Consider the following 17,295-nt stretch of genomic DNA (forward strand, 5'->3'; position numbering starts at 1 on the left):
CAAAGGGGCTGCCGCGGTTTCGAGTCCGCGAGGCGCCGCCGCTGATACATTTATATTTTATCTGCCGCGCTCCACAATTGAATGAAAGAGAAGTGTTGGCAGGGGTCAAGCACTGTTTGAACGTGTTGCAAATGGTTTCCCAGGGAAACAGCAAATCAGTACTCGTAGGCTCCTGCAGCATCTCCAGAACAACATCCAGCCACCAGCCATAGCCCCGTGTTTGCTGTAGTACTCGGGACCAGGGGCGATGCACAGTGAGCCAGAGTGAGCGCCTGAGCCGGAGAGCAATTCCAGAGGATGAAGAAACACTCGGCAAGAGTGGCACCGCTACCATCTTACAGTGTTTCCGAGTTAAATTCGCCTGTGCCAGACGGTAAATGCTTTTTTTTCCCCTCTGTAAAATCTCATCCTAGGCAGGAGTTCACTCCGCATGCTCCTCCTGCTCCGTTCCATGCAGAGTAACAGGAATATTGTGTGTGTGTGTGTGTGTGTGTTTTTAAAGTAATGCTCAGATAGCATTTTTAGCACTTTAATTTCATCTGGGATAAGTGGCAGTTAAATTTCTGTTGCCTGTGTTCAACTGCTGTGTGAATGATTCTTGGTGAAGAAACTGATGTTGAAACATGAACAATGGATAAAGTTGTTGTACTTCAATTCTGGCTTTTAAAATGATGTGACATTAGGTCCATGTAATGTTATTGGCTTTTCTGGAGTATTTTACTGTGGTGCTCTAGATTTATTGGTTTTGCTGTGAAGACAGAGGCACCAACTTTTTTTGTGCTTGCTGTCCCTCAGCTCAGCTTAGCAGTTGTCCCCTTAAACTGCTTTTTCTCCCCTGGTTTTCAGAAGTGTCAGCTCTTAAGCAATTCTTTAAGACAGAAAAACCACAGAAATACAGAAACCAGAAAGATAGAAACTGGGAATTCTTTTGTATGCTCTTTATCAGACATGAGAACCTTATTCCTTTAAGAGTGCCCATCAACTTCACATCACACCTCAGAGTCACTGGGAACGTGGTGATGTTGTCCAGCAGGAGATTTCACTGCCCTGATAGTGAAACAAATAAAAGTCAGTGTGCTGAAAATGTACATGCTGTATAACTCAGAGGTCAAAAGGGAAAGCTTCCTTAAAAACAATCCTGATGTTCAGGTTTGAGTTTTTGACTTAAATGTCTGTAGAAATCTCAGGCTTTAACTGCACCATTTGAGTTTATAATCCTCAGTGTCAGATGTTCCAAAGAGCTGCCTGGTACTTCCCCAAGTTGTTTGTTGTGCCAGAAATGGGCTGTTTTCCCACCAGGTGTGTGTGGTGAGGACACTGGAGCTGTAAAACGGCAAGGTGTGTGCTCTGTCTCTGGCTTGAGCCAACCAGCAATGAAAATCTAATTCCTTTTTGTGAGTTGAATTCATCCAGGAGCAAAACAAAGCCAGAGCCACGGTCCAGTGCTGGTCAGCAGAGCGTGACCTTCGATCTACCTGGCTCAGGCTGCCTTCAATTACAGACAGGGCTGGGGTTTGATAGACCAGGCAGGAGTTTGTGTTGTTTTTCTCAGAATTCTGTGTGTGATATTTAGAATTCTGCAGGCTTGGTAGTTACCTAGTGTTTCTTCCTTGAGGGGAAAAAGCCTTAAGGAAAGTTGGAGGAGCTGAGTGCTTATTGCTGGTGCACAGCACCGGGCTTTAGGATGTGTGATGTTGTGATTCACACCCTCACCTGCTTTTTTAGGAGCAGTGTTACGGCCAGGTGAGCTGGCTGTGCTGGTAAAATGGGGTGATTTGCTGCTCTTTATTTCCTGAGGGCTCAGACCAGGCTTGTGTCACGCTTGGAGGGGAATGCAGAGCATAAAAAGTTGTCCCTGCCTCACAGGGCTCCAAGACAAGCTGTGGTTGCCTTCAGCTTCAGCAGTCCAGCTGCTGCCAGGTGCCTCTGTTAGACCTGTGTTAACATTCTGCCCATCCTGGGCAGCAGCAGCAGCAGTGCCAAAACTGCACTGCCTGGTTCCTGAGGGAGGGAAAATCCAGTCTTCATAGGAAGAAAGAGCAATAGACTGGAAATGACTATATGACAGCACTTGTCATACCCAACAGGCTGCAAATGGAAAGGTTCTTGCTCAGGATGGACCTGGCCAAGCTGAATTAATACTGAACCCATACATTAAATGTGTGTGCAGCCAGTTTTCACAGATCAGCAAAGATCATTTAGCATGAATTCCCAAAGAATCCTAATGGGATGGGCCAGCCAGCTTCCCAGAAGCACTGCATCTGACCCCCCCCTTTCTTTCCCAAGCATGAGAGGGCACATGGAAGAGATTCCAGAGCAGCTTGGGCTGTGGGGCTGTGCGCTGGGAGGAGAGCAGGGGAGCAGTGGGCTCTGGGTGAGAGTTTTCACACAGTTCAGCTTTGAGGCTTCCTGGATCCCTCCTGATAAAACCACAGGAGCTGCTGACTCCTGGAGAGTGGAGTGAAATCCAGGCAACAAGACTCCTTTGGTAGGGAAGGTGCACTCAGTTCTTGGAGATGAGTGGTCCAAAGTGCTGCTGCTCATGTGGAGGGAAATGGTGCAGAGAGCTGCTCAGGGTGGTGGGATGTGGGTGAGTGGGAGGATGTGAGGTGTGTGCCAAGCTGGCACCACAGCCACCAAATCCTTTTGAGAACATCTCTTCACCTCAGCCTGGCCAGCCCCCACTCCCCAGCATCAGCCAGGTGTGTGGCATGGACACATCCCACCTATCCCAAAAATGCCATCATGGACAGGCAGGGATGAGACCTGCCAGAGCTGTTACCTCAAGGGCAGTGGAGAAAACACATGGAAGTATCTCCTGGGATTGCAAAATGCAGCAATACAGTGAAAAATCCCAGCTGCTTACCTGGAAAATGTTCTTTTCCAGGCTCTAAAGCTCTAAGGCAAGAAATTGAAGCATGTGCTCAGTGCACTGCAGAGCTGCCATGGCCTGAGTCTGAGGCAGGCAGCCTTGGACTCATCCACATCCATCCAAATGTGAGCCTTGGTAAGTACTGAGAAATCTGGGAGAACTGGGCACCTGCAGCAGGTGATTCACCTCCCAGGACTGGTATCTGAGGGAGCTGGCATGATTCACTCCCCAGAGGCACCCAGCAAAGGCAGCAGTTTGTGTAGGAAATGAATACAAACCCAAATCCAGAGTGCTGCTAGGTGTCCATCAGTGGCACAGCTGCTCTTTTGGGTCTTGGGACATCCATGAACCAGCCTGGATTTATGGCTGTGTTTCTTGAAAGTAGAAGCTGTATTGTGATTATTTATTAATGAGGTACCTATGAGTGATATCTGGACTGTGGTGGGTGTAAATTCCTTTCACAACAACTTCACATCAAAGCAGCCTCGTGGCTTTCATTGAAGCTGCTCTTGAGTTACAGCAGTGAAAGTAAAAGTGAGAGTTTAACTGGGAGTGTGTCTGTTTATTTTTGGAAATGTCACCAAATTCTAGCAATGACAAGATTAATTTTCAGAGGACTTTTTAAAATAGATTGTTAACCTTTTGGTTTGGAGTGGACTGTATAAATTGCAAAACAATTGGAAGCACATCTGATATAATTCATTACAAGATTTATAGCAGAGGGAGTTTTTATGGGATGGTGTGCAGCTTTGAGTCGAATTATTTGTGTTTATCTTGCTCAGTCAGTGCTGGAGTGCTGGGAAGATGGTCTGATCCTGAGATTGGCTTGAATTAATGTTGGATCAGGTATATCTGGGGGGAGGGAAAAAAAGTTCTGTAGTCTGATGTAGCAAAGGATATCCCTTTGAATGTGTGAGTCCCAAAGGTCTCACTCAGAAGTTGTCACTGAGGTGCTCTCAGAGGAGTGTTTCTGTAAGCAAAAACATAAAATAAAGTCCTGGAAGGAGACAAAGGGTCTTAAATTCTGGTGTTGTTCCCCTCTTTGCCTGGGAAAATTTCTGTGCTGAAGGAGGAGATGTCCATCCCCTCCCCACAGGAGGTCAGTGTGCTCTGCCTCCAGAGATGTCATGGTTAATTCTGAGATTTCAACACAGCATTTGTTTTTCAATGTTTTTCGTTGTTTGTCAATGTTTTCTGGCAGCAGAATGCAGTCCAAAACATTCCTCTCCAAATGGATGTTCTAAATGGTTTTTTTTTTGGTAGGTCATTGTGTGTTGTAGAAGTTTTGATTTCAACATATAAAAATCATTCTTCATTTGCAGCACTCCCTTCTGCATTCCTTCAAACTCTAAGTATGCTGTCATGCCCAGTAACTTTCAAATATGAGTAGCCACTGTGTTTCAAAATGCATATTCCAGCTGCCAGTTCCACCACAGATGTTCTCAAATAAAGCCTCTTTCCCAGGATCTGCTCTGACACTCCCACACTGGTGCTGGTGTGTTATTTTTGGTGTCAAATCAATGAAATTCCTTGTCCAAGCTTTTAAAAAAAGGCAGTGATACATTTGTTTGAGTCAGGCTGAAATGAGAAAAAATATTTCCATGTTTTTAACTATATTTTCAATAAAATGTAGATGGAGTAAAGATTTGAGAAGGAATTTGGGGTTTTTCTACTAATTGTTTTTATATGTTCTGAGGAAAGGCCTTGATCTAGAGCAATACAAACAGGAGCCACTTACTTCAGAAAAATAGAATTTGAGAAGTCCTCTAGAGTGGCCTTTGGGCTCCAGGGCTCTGGAAAAGGCAGTCCACAGCTTGCCTACATCCTGTAGCATGTTCACATCCTTCCTGCTAAGGTCTTTTTCTGGTTTTATGGTTGTTTTTTAGCAGCTGCAGGGATTGCACAGCAGGGTTGTTGCAGCCTGGATCCACTTGGTGCTGCTGTCCTTGGTCAGGGGCTTTAGGACACAACACTGAGTGCAGACCATGCACAGCACATTGGCTGGTTGGCACAGGAGCTTCCACCTCAGAGCAGGTTCTTCAGCACAAGAACATGTGGCTGATGTGCAGAGAAATGCATTTAGAGGCTTGCATTTGGCAGGGTTGCACATAGAGGCATCAAACTTGGAGCAATTGATGAGAGAAGCCCCATCTCAGAGACTGTGGGGGCCTGGGGATGTGTGAGGAGATGCCTTTGTGCAACTTATTTAGCTATTTCTCACTTATAAACTATTCCCCACTTATATTTCCCACTTATAAGTGGGAAATCAACTATTTCCCACTTATAAAAGCCAAGGAGAGGTCTGGGAGGGATTTTTTTGACTGTCTAACTTGGATTCCCTCCCCTTTCAGATAGGCTGAAACAGCTCCTCTGGAAGGGCTATGAGGTGCAAGGATGTAGAGTGGCACATCCCTTGATCAGGCACTAAGTGAATTAAAGGATGTGAAATTTAAGTTTTCTTTGTTTTATTGCAAGGATGGGAGGACACGTGGAAGTTGTTGAGATTCCTGGTTGTAAGCAAAGTTGCTGTCTGCTGATCTGGAGTGAGGGCTGTGTACAGACACTGAAGAGATAATTGGCAGAAATTGCTGATGGATGTCACTTGTAAACCACAACAAAAACATCTACTTTTTCTGCTTTCTGCTCTTGACAATAGTTAATCATAGTACAAGAGAAATGCTGTACGCCATCACTGAGTCACTTGTTTTTCATTATAATCTGAAAATCTTTTCCCCTAGGATAAAAAAAAAATAAACAAAAAAACCCTGTAACCTTCTCATCCCCTTCAAACATGAAAACTTCCAGAACAAGCAAATAATAAATGAACAAGGCATCACTTTGAACAGACATCTGTGCATTACTAATACACAGAGACCATTGCAGTGTTTAAATGGAGAACATTATCTCCAAATGCCTGAGACATGCTGAAAGGAATTTTCTTCACAGAACAAGAAATGCTTATTCCTCAAACCTGTGTAGCATGCTGCCAGCAGAGCATGTGTGCTTGTTTTCTTGATTTTGCTGGGCTTTAGTGAAATGTAATCATGACTTCACATCCCTGTCACATTGATGGTTGTAAACACATTAAAAGTTGGGGAGATAGTCAGTGTGTGTGCCCAGACCACTGGGCTGGTTGTAATGGTGTGCTGTGGGTTGACACCAGTGCAGTGAAGGGCACAATTTGATTTTACAGGCAGTAGCTGGGATAAAATAAGCCATGGACCTAAGTCACTGAGGATTGATGGTGTTGCATACCCTGCTACCAGCTGTGTGCTAACAGTAGCAAACAATCCAATTAAAGCTGTGGCTAATCCAACCTAATGAGGTTTTGTTGTAAAATGGACAGAAGCAGCTCTCTTCACCTCTCCCAACAGCAGCACCACTCAACACCCTTTCCATGGGCATCCCTGGCTGCAAAACTCACATCATCTTCTCCTTGCTGTGCATCAGTAAGGGCAGAATTTCACTGGGGGAGCTTCCTGCCCTCCCCTGCTCATAGCACAGGCTGTGGGAACACTGGGGCTCGTGGGGTGTGAGCAGGTCCTCACTGGGGTGGGTGCTGCTCCTGCAGGTACCACTGCAGGGTAAAAGGAACATTTGCAATTCTTTCTCCAGGGCCCAATTTAGCAGGAAGGTTCAGCTGACGTGTTTTCCACACCACAGCAGAACCACTCCTGCCTCCATCCATCTGTCAAAGCCCAGCAATGTGGCACTGCAATGGAGGCTTCCTTTTGTCAGCACAGAGACAATGAGAAATCAGGGGCTGAGATTTTGAGGGCACAGTAAAATAAGACTATTTTAATTCTGAATGAGTAAGAGGCAGATTGTAGGTGCCTTGAGTGGCCTTTTGGCAAAGCTGCTCTCTCTCCTGACTGTGGTGGTAGCCAGAGGTGAGCAGTGCTCTGCAGGGCTTTGGGAGTATAACACGCAGAAATTGTTCAGCTCATTCCCATCACCTATTTAAGCATCGATTTCATTGTGTAATCAAATAAAGAGAATGTGTTTTGGCACACCCCATCAAGCCAGATGTTGCTGTCTCTAAATGAGCCAGCACTTCGTGTCAGTAATGCGGTGTCGTGAATGCACAGATGGCTTTTGGAAGGGAATTCAGTTACCTGCTTGAGAGGTTCTAAATTTCCATCAGGGCAGTTGGATAAAAAAGAAGAGAAAAGGACACAATCTAAGATGATCTGGCCATAGAATTTAGTTCCCAGAGTGCATTTTTGTGTAGCATTGATTATTTAACTGGCGATCCATTTGATGCAGGGCAGAGGGAACAGCGCGAAGCTGTGTCAGGGGAGGTTCAGGTTGGATGTTACAAAAGGTTCCTCATGCAGAGCATGGTTGAGAAGTGGTCACAGCACCAAGCCTGACAGAGCTCAAGGAGCACTGGGACAATGCTCTCAGGGACGGGGTGGGGTTCCTGGGGCTCTCCTGTGCAAGGCCAGGACTGGGACTCCATAGTCCTTGCAGGTCCCTTCCAGCTCGGGATATTCCATGATCCTCTTTTAGTAGCTGTGAGACCATGGTTCAAATGAAATTGCATGGGTTGGTTCTTATTATTCCAAGCACTGCTGTCACATGCTAAAGGTGTCAAATACTTGAAGATGATCTGAAGAGAGTTGGTTTTGAACCTCAGAGTGTAATCCTTCTCTCCAAGGCCCCTGGAAAATAGCCAAGGGATTTTTCTAGCCAAGGTGAGGACACATTTTCTCATGTGTGAGCTGCATCTGGAAACCTGGACATGAGCAGAAAGCCACAAATCATGGCTTGCATCTTTCAGAGGGGCTGGGGAGCTGTGCATTGTTTACAGGAGGTGGTGAAAATGCTTCTGAGGAGCAGCATGTGCTTGTTCTTCCTGGCTTGAGTGGGCATGATGGCAGCAGCAGATGGAGCCACCTCCTCCCACAGCTGGGACTCAGAATGGTGTTAAAGAACATGGAAAGGCTGGACTTGAGTGATATTAATCACGTGGTTTAGACTAGTCACAAGCATAATTACCTTGCTAAATCAAAGTACACTGGGATATTTGTATAATAATTAATGCAAGATGGGGACAGACTTTGTTAGAGTCATGTGGAAAGCCACGTGTTCCCCTTGCTGGTTTCTCTTTGGTCTCCATATGTAGAGAAATGGCCTTACTTCTTAAGCTATAAAGCATCTACATTTGCAGGGTGAGGAAATAGATCTGCTGAAACAGATTAAGAAACTGAGTTAATTGTAAAAAAAAGTAATTGTAAAAAAATTTTACAATTACTAAAGCAATTGTAAAAAAATTGAGAAAGAGCATGGATTTTTTTTATCCAATAATGAAAAATAATCCAGGTGGACTTGGCGTATTAAGATGTATTGGATACAATAGTGTGAGGTACTTTCCATTTCTCCCTTTCTTCTTTGGTCAATCCTATTGGCAGGGTCTTGCTTTGACACGCAGTTACAACCTCCAAGGAACACTTCCAGCAGCAAGATCTGACAGTCTGGCAAGGCTTTTCTTATTTGTTTTTTCCCAATCTCTCCCAGTAGCACACTCTTAAGACAGCAAATGATGCCCAAAATGTAGTTTTGTTCTCAGCCTGTGATTCATCCCTGCTAAAGCCACAAACTGTGTAAGAATGTTGGCACCTCTGCTCAGGGTGGTTGTTCAGGACCAGGTTGGATGAGGCTTTGAGCACCCTGGTCAGGTGGAAAATGTCCCTGTCCATGGCAAGGGGTTGGAACTGGATGTTCTTAAGTTCCTTTCCAACCCAGACCGTTCAATGATTCTGTTATTCCCTGTATGGAAGTTCAGTGGAGCTCTTGATCCCTCCAAGTTTGGAGGGACTTAGCAGATCCCTGCTCCTCAGCTGGGAGTTGTGGAGTGAGACAGAGAACCAGAGTTCCATGGGCTCTGCCTCCCCTTCCTCTGCTACAGGACACCACTGCCCACCTGGGAGGTTTCACTGCTCAGCTGTGCAGATGCTGATTTGTCGTCCCTGCTGCTGGCTCCAGGTTTGGAAAGTGAGCCCAGCATTTATCTCTTCACCTCTCCTATCAACAGATATCCTGAAAATATGTTCAGATTGAGCAGCATTAGGTGTCCCAGGCTTTCTAGCTGTAACAATGAAATGTTGATAAATGGCTGCGCTGTCTGATTGCTTCAGGTCTAAGGGAAGAGGAATTCAGTAAATCAAGCAGTGACTTTCAGTTTAATGTAATCTCTTGAATTACAGTTTTGGTCTCACCTGCTGGGTTTGTCAATGCACAGGAGAAGATTCATGCCTCTCTTTTGTACCAGATACAAATAACTCAGAGCTCCTTTTGCACGTGAGGAAAAATAGGCTTCCATCAAATTTTGGTTGCATTTCACCTGCTAGACTTCTGCTGAGTATAATGTGAAACTTGTTCTGAAATTAATCTGAATTGAGACATAATATGTGTCTTTCAACATAATGAAATCTCTTTTAATGATGAATATCAAAATGAGGAGTGATGAGGAGCCAGCCACCTCAGTGGCTTCTTCTCCAAGGACAGGCAGCTGGCAAACACTGAAAATAAAACCTCTTTAAGTTGTGGATCTGAAAACTCAGAAATGCCTTTTTGAACATTTCGTCCCCAGAGTAGTGATTGGCTTAACCTCATGGAGGCTGGGACAAATTTTCAGATGACAAATGAAGGTTTAACTCATAAGAGTAACTTGCAAGATGTTTACTAAATCTTACAAAGTAGGTGATGTTATCCTTGTTTGACCAGTGGGAGAGGTAGCTCTTGGAGTTTTGGAATAAGTGGAACAAAGTCATGCAGGGAGTTGCGTGGCTGCTAGATCATTATTTTCTCCATTAAAAAGTAAATTTGTGAGGGTGAGCGGCTTTTTAAAGGTGTGAAAACATCCTGTAGGCTCTAGAAAGCTCTTTAGAAAGTAATGCTTGTCAAAAATTGAGGAGAGGCAATACAGTGCTTTGCTTAGCTTGCTTCTCATCATGTAGGTCTTAATTTTTCAAAGCGGGTTTGTGGGTCTGCTGTCATAGAGTGTGGGTTGTTTACTGCATTGATTGGATTTGTTGGACTTTATCATCAGTTGGATTCTAAACTTGGGTGCCCCCCTTGAGTCAGGGTTCCCTCATAATGGACAGAGAAGAAAGGGAAGAGCATCTTGAGAAAGACCATCTGGAGGGGGTCAGCTGCTGGTTGAGTCACTTTTCTACTTGGTAGGTAAAAATAAACCTTGCAGGCTCTAAATAGGCTGAAGGATTTTTTTTCTGTATAATTCCATATTTTATACATCGGTCTTTATTAGACTTGGTGAACCCAACACACCTTTAAGTCCATGGAAGATTGCATGAACCCACTGGCAAGAGTCCTGTCTCAATTCTTGAGTCTTGGATACAGCCCTTGCTTTGGAATATACTTTCAAGTAGTAGCTGAGTTTGATGTGTTTTGCTCAAAGTGCACTGGAATGGGTCGTGTTGCAACAAAAAATGTTCCCTTCTGGGATTTCTGCCACAATTGTTACACATGTGGCACCTTACACATGGGCTTTGTGTCTATTTTTGTATTCTTTTCAATATGAAGTAGTTGAGATTATCATGTTAAATCCTTCCAAGTCACAGCAAGGTCAGTGGCTGCTCTGGGTGTGGGTATCTTCCACAAATTTAGGTGAGATGGTCACCAGTTGAAGTGGCAGCTGCAAAACAAGCACTGGGTGATCTCAGCTGGCCATGAACACACATTTATATCTGCCAGAATGGCCTGTCATCCTGACTTTCTGCTGGACAAGAAGACTCTTGTGCTGCTCATGTGTTGACCTCTTACAGAGACACCTTCAATAAATTTGGAAGTCCTTGCACAATCGATCACCAGTCACACTGATGGATTCCAGCACTGCACTCCTTGTGTTGATTCCTGATTCTTAATCCAGCCCTTCATGCTCTTACTCATTAAATATGGTGTCCTACTTACTGGAAAATTTCTCATCTGGTAGCACTGGTGTTTCTGGGACCTGGGGCTTCTCTGCCACCTCATGCCTCTGTCCAGCCTCTGTGTGAAATGTCTCATCTTGGAGTTGTCTGCACATAGCAGAGGAAGAAAAAGCAACTTCTCTGAAGATGTGGAGATTCTGATTTGGTGTTTGTAAATGCTTAAAATCAGCATCTTCAGTCCTGTAGCAGAAATCTTCATCCGAAAGACCTGTGAGTGACCATGGCTTCATTCCATACGAGAGTCTCAGGGATCATTCTGGAGGATGGAAAGAGGAAGCTCTCCTCTAGAGGGGCTCCCAGCACTGAGGGAGGCAGTGGTTCCTCAGCCCTCCTTCCCACCCTGAGGGGGAGTGGTGAGCTCTCCTCTGGCCTGATTCAGTGCCAGTGCTCAGGAAGGGCCCCACGTGAGTACAAATTCCTTTGATGTGCAGGCCCTGTGGACACGGAGCCGTGGGGCTGAGAATACACTGCAGCATGGGGCTCTCGTTTCTTCAGGGGGAAGACTGGTTTTCATGCAGCACCTTTTTATCTGTAAGGGGGGAGAGAGTTAAGTATTTATTTACTCACTTATTTGCTTTATCCTGAGCAGAGCTGAAACCTGCATTTTCTGCCGTGCGCTTCCTTTTGTATGCATTTCACTGCCAGCCTGTTTGAAAGCCCCGCGTTCCTCCGGGGACTTTCCAGACAAAACTGATGCAAAACTCTTTCTTCTCAGGTGCCTCACGATCATCTGTCATCCAATGCAAGCCAGGAGGCAACTGCCCCAGCAGACACAGAGGCATGACTAGGCAGCTCTCCCCTCTATCTGTTGCTGAAGATTCTGCTGCTCCCATTCTTGAGCTGCAGAATCGAAGTCCCTCGGGAATCTGTCGGCACAGCAGAGTCGAGAGGCAGAGCAGATCAGGTAGGAACCCACAGCCACACTCCTGGCTCTTCCCTCTGTCTCTGCAGAGATGGGGCAGGGCCCGAGCATGCTGAGGTTTGGTTTGCCCCATGCAGGTCCTTCCCGAGCCCGGGGGTGAGCGGGAAGGTCTCGGGACTTCTGCTGGTCAGGATGACCCCGAGATGTGTTAGAAAGTCTCTTTTCCTAGCCCAGCAGTTGAAGAAGGAGTCAGAACTCTTCTGGTCTCATTCTCAAGGTTGTTTATTGTTTCTTATCTATAACATTCTTTCTCTGGCCTGCTAAGGTCCGTTCAGCAGGTCAGACAGAGGCACACTGGCTGCCCCCGGGGCGGTGTTATCTTTTTATACTAAAAACTACCTGTACATTATTTACCATAACTTCTCAATACCTGTCACCCATATTAGACAGTGAGCTTCTACTCTAAACCAATCCAAAAGTGCCACCATCACAGCAGAAGATGGAGGCCAAGAAGAAGAAGGAGAAAGGCTGGACACGTGCAGATCCCTCCATCTTGCCTCCTGAACCCCCATTCTAAAAGCCCCAAAAATCTATTTTTCACCCTGTGACAAACTAATTATTATTCTACTTAGACTTTCATGGCTTGCAGATCCTCATATAAGGTTGGTAATTTTTTCCATGGGTTGTAATCAAAATCACAGGTGTCTTGGGCTCTGTGCCAAGGTCTCTGAGCCCCGTGGCAGGGGTTTGAGCAATCCAGGGCAGCCAGAGGGATGTCCTGAATTCCAGCAGGAAGGTGGCACAGACGGGAGGAGAAGCCTGGGATTCACAGGTACACGACGTGCGTGAGGCACACAGCGCCAGGCGCGGAGGATCCTCAGAGCTGGTTAACCCCAACACACGGTTAGGTTTCACAGGGTGGTTGTGTCTCCTCAGCTTCAGCCTGGCCACATGCCAGAACCCTCAGGAGTTCCTTCTCAAAGACAGTGATGACCTCAGCTCACGCCCACGGATGGTCTGATGAAGAGGAAGAGAAGGAGCAACAGGTGGAAGGATTTCTAGGGAAGACCATCACAGCTCAGATCAACAGTCAGCTGCACTGCAGAACTTCACTGCAGAAGTTTAGCTCAAATGAACCTGTAGGTGTGGTGAACACTGACCTCTTCACTGTGGTGGCCATGCAGCAGCTGCAGGGATGGGATGGGAGCAGTTGCAATGTGCAGCCCCAGGCTTGTGAGTCTGCTAAACCACTCTGTTGAGGAGGAGAGACTTTAAATGAGTGAAATAATTTAACTGTCTGATCTTTTTGGAAGGAAACTATTTAATTGCCTGAGTTCTTTGGAAGACTGCCTGTGTAGATACTGTGAGCAAAAAAGGGAGGAAGAAGAGGTTGGATCTCCCTTGCGCTCTGGACCTGGGGAAGCTGAACCTTCCTCTTGTCACTGGATCTCTGATGGCAGCAAGAGTCACCCATTTCCTCCTTGTGTTGGAAAACAGAGGGATCTTGTGCTCCAGGAGTACTCTCTTGATAGAAAGCCTCAGAAGAGTATTGGAGGTGATCATTGCTGCCAGGAGCTGATGCAGCATCTTGCAGTTAAGATCAAATCTAATCCTAGCTAAGAAATCAGAAAACCAAATTTCATTTTTCCGGATATCAGGCTGAAATAACTGTGCATGGTGGCACTAAGGTACATCCAAAACCAGAATCCATCTTCTCCAAGAAAGGGCTCTAGGCCACTTGAGTCGTGTCTGGACATCAAACTCTTCTAAACACTTACTTTGCATTTATTAATTTCTCTTTTGATCCTGATCTTCCTATCCTTATCAGAGAAGTCTAACTACAACTGACCCAGTAGGTAAGCAAATACAAAGAATGTAATTTTCTAGGGTCTAGTTGCCAAATAACCAGAAGAGTTCTGATGAAAAGCTGTAGGCTTTGATTTTCCTCATCTCACTCCTCTGAACACTGCAAGCAAAAGGCTCTTCTGTGACCATCTTGTCAGTAAGAACTGCACTGTGGCCAAGGGACCATGCAGGGCTGTTTCTGCTTACTGCCTTCCACACAGTTTGCCACTGGCCAGTGACATCTCCCTGTGTCACCTGCAGTGTGATCTGCATTCTTACCTGTTCTTTCAACTTGGTTTCTGAGCTCTTCCCAGGATAAGTCTCTTGGTTTGTTCCAGTCCCATCCAAATGCAGACCCCAGGGATTTCTGCTACCTTGCCAGTTGTAAAATACTGTCTCCCAGCCACTTTGGCTGATCAGTTTGTTTTCTCCTCATTATCATTTGGCTGATCAGTTTGGCTGATCAATTTGTTTTCTCCTCACTATCGTTTGGTGTCTAAACACAAGTGCTTGCTCCATGACTTGGAAATCCCTAAACCTCTGTAATAGGAACCGTGTGCCTGCTCACCCTGTGGCTCACTCCCTGTCATTATTTTGAAATCTATTTCTTATCTTGTCCTTTTGATTCTTTGGCCAGGAGTTAGGTGTGCACATCCCATGGATTTTGAAAGCAGCTGTCAAGCTGCTCTGTCACGGGGAATCAATCACAATTTCACTTAAGTTAATTGCAAATATCTGGTCTAGAGTTAAGTGCCTCCAGTGAGCTTAGATGTAGATAGATGTAGATATATGAGGATGGAATCAGCTCCCCTCTCACCATGCCTTTCCATTATCATTAAATATAAAGGGGCCCCAGACAACATGTTCATCCTGAATACACAGTTATTTGCTAACTACATCACAAGGGATGAATCCCACTGATTAAAAACTTACTGCAGCTCCCCACTGTGCATTTATTCAGGCTAAAACTTACACAGGTCTTTAGATCCAAGGTAGGTCTTGCAACAAGTGTGTGTTTCTGTGCCTTTCCCTGATACTCAGACCTGGGACTGTAACATCCAAATCAAATGCTGATGGTGGTGTCATGCATAATGACACCAATTGCATCATTATTGTGTAATTGGAAAATAAAAAGCATGGCTAAAAGTGCTTTATTCTTCTATCATTGTGTGATTATTTTAAGTGGTAGCTGGAAAAGGACTAATTGCATGGTAGTTTTACTTGGCAGGAAGACCTGCAAGTTGATGCTACTATAATATATTCTTTTTAAGCCATTCTAACTTGCAAATAAACTGTAATTTACCTTTCAATAGATGTCAGTCATTATTAGTACCATAAAAATATCTACTTTCTCTCAGCAGCCAAGGAGAATGCTAAAAGGATGCTTGCCTTTTCAGACCCGTGGCTGATTATCCTCTGCATGTTTTTAATAAACCTGTAATTTTATTTAAATTCTTGATTCACCACTAAACAATGGAGCCACTGAATACAGATTATTTTTAGGGAAAAAACACATCACACAATTGCAACTGCAAAAAGCTCCATGTCCTAGTTAGGAAAATTCTTGATTCCAAACCAAGAATAGCAAATCAATAGCATTCCCTGCTATGATAAATCTTTTTTTATGTGTAATGTTTGTTTACAGTAATAGCTTGGAACCCCAGTTTGACATTTCTTTATGGCTAATGTAGCAAAACCAATAATATGAAAGGAAATTATGCCTGATTGTGAAAGAATACCTCTGTCACATAAAAGCTGGCTATAGGGCAGTGTATGCTCTCACTCAGTGCATCTGTAACTTCTCTCAAAATCATATTGTTTCTACTGTACATCACCTCATGTATTAATGTGGCTGATAATTGATGGGAGTAGTTAAGAATAGCTTCAGGCCATGATTTTTAGAAGATTTTCCTGTTTCTTCTCCCAAACTGTGTTGAGGTCAGACAGGGTGAATGGTTGGAGCTCAGTGCTGCCCTGTGGGCTCCCAGGACAGCAGTGTTAGTGCTCCTTGTTTTCAGCAGGGATCTAGGAGAGCAAAGGAGGGATCATGGGTTGCATCTCTGGGAGATCTGTCTGGAGAGCAAGGCACCAGTCAGTGAGATTAAATTCTCCCCACTTGTGTTAGGAAATGTGCACTTAGGTCTGAAAACCCCTGAAAAAAACCAAAACCACTGTGCTGAAATGGGAAATGCCAACTCTCCTGTTGCTCCTTGTTGATGTGCAGAGGCTTTATTTCTAGGCATGCCAAGCTTCACTTTTGTCCAGTTTCCTTTGTTAACTTCAGAAATGTAAGTATACCAACCTGACTGCAAAAAGCCTTTCTCTGCTTGGGTACATAAAGCCAAACTATTTCTTTCCACCCCAGCTTGTAAATAAAAGTGGTTGTGGAATTAAAGTGTTGAGGAATAAGAACTTGGTGCTGTCTCCAGACCTGCAGGCTCAGAGAGCTCTTGTGTTGCACACATGCACAGTAATTTGCCTCTGTAACATTTTATTCTGGAGGTTTGCTGGCAGAGGGAATGAAGGGCTGATAAAGCAAATAGTGACAACAGCTTATTTGTAATGCTGTTACCTCAGCCCTCACTGTTGTGTTTGTGTTTGGTTCTGCCTCCTTGAAGTGACAGAGTTGGTATTATTAAAATACTTTTGTGCGGGATTTCAGTATTTATGGGACATAGAGGAGTAATAGGGAGAAGTCAAGGGATGATTTGTGACTTGGACAGAATTGGAGGTTTTGCCAAGAATTATTTTGAATGCATTCATTACATGTACAACTCTTTTTCTATTCTTCCTTTTTTGTTTTTCTCTTTCAGGAGAAGAAGGAACACAAACACACACAGAGAGCAGTAGCCAAGAAGCTGAAGGACAGACACGATGCCAGTCTTGCACATCCACATTTCTCAAGCTAATCTGGAGATTCCTGATCATTTTGTCCGTCTCTTCCTCCTGGGTTGGGACCACACAGTTTGTCAAAATCACTTTTGAGACCTTTGACTGTCCCTTTTTCATGACTTGGTTCTCAACAAACTGGAACATTATGATTTTTCCCATTTATTATTCCGGGCACCTTGCAACTGCACAGGAAAAGCAGTCTCCAATCAAAAAATTCAGGTAGGCTTTATCGTGGCAGTATCCCTTTAAAAAACCTAATTCCTGAGGGCTGAGATCACTGCTGTGCTCAGTTCCTCCCCTGGTGTCAGAATAAAGGTCATGCTGCAGAAAACCTCATTCATAAATAGCTCACAGGAGGCTGACAGATGAGTGATGTGCACTGAATAAACGGGTATCTGATTGTTAAAGGGCTTTTTTAATGAGTTGAAAAGGTCAATAATCTGCTTATAATCTTGCTGTTATGTTGTCTAATATCTCTATATTTTGTGTTCTTGCCTGGATCAGGCCATTGATGAATCTGTCCTGGTCCATTTATGATAGAATAGCAGTGTTGGGTACAACCAAACCAGCTCCTAGCTGGGCAGAAAGATGCTCAGAGCTGAGGAGGTGATTTCCATGGGGAAGACCATGGCTTGTTCTCCGTGCTGAGCAAGTACAGCAGAATGCAAACTGCCCTCTCCTCCTGCTGGAAATGTATAAATCCCTTTTCAGTAGCCCCTGAGAAGTCAGAGAAATACAAGGTTAAGGGGGAACCCAAAGAAATCATCCAGTCCAACCACCAGTGCTGCAGCTGAGCTTCACCTTGGGCAGTTCTGAGGAAAGCCACATCTAATCTGTCTGCAGGGCTTACAGGTACCTCACATTCTGTG

General features: G+C 44.7%; 1 protein-coding gene across 5 annotated transcripts in view; it reads left to right on the forward strand.

The window, feature by feature from the left end:
• Positions 1-17,295, forward strand: part of SLC35F4 (solute carrier family 35 member F4) — a 118,009-nt gene that overhangs the window by 82,477 nt on the left and 18,237 nt on the right. Inside the window, exons 1-3 of one of the 5 annotated variants that reach the window (XM_054635298.2) lie at positions 43-373; positions 11,543-11,731; positions 16,348-16,645. In XM_054635298.2, coding sequence (XP_054491273.2) covers positions 298-373; positions 11,543-11,731; positions 16,348-16,645 — 563 coding nt within the window. In that variant the 5' untranslated portion in view covers positions 43-297. Of the gene's footprint in view, positions 1-42; positions 374-11,542; positions 11,732-16,347; positions 16,646-17,295 lie in introns of those variants that run through there. The other 4 variants (XM_054635296.2, XM_077180835.1, XM_077180834.1 and 1 more) reach the window with 4 other exon arrangements.

This window comes from Agelaius phoeniceus, chromosome 6 (genome assembly GCF_051311805.1).
Source record: "Agelaius phoeniceus isolate bAgePho1 chromosome 6, bAgePho1.hap1, whole genome shotgun sequence".
Classification (NCBI taxonomy): Eukaryota; Metazoa; Chordata; class Aves; order Passeriformes; family Icteridae; genus Agelaius; species Agelaius phoeniceus.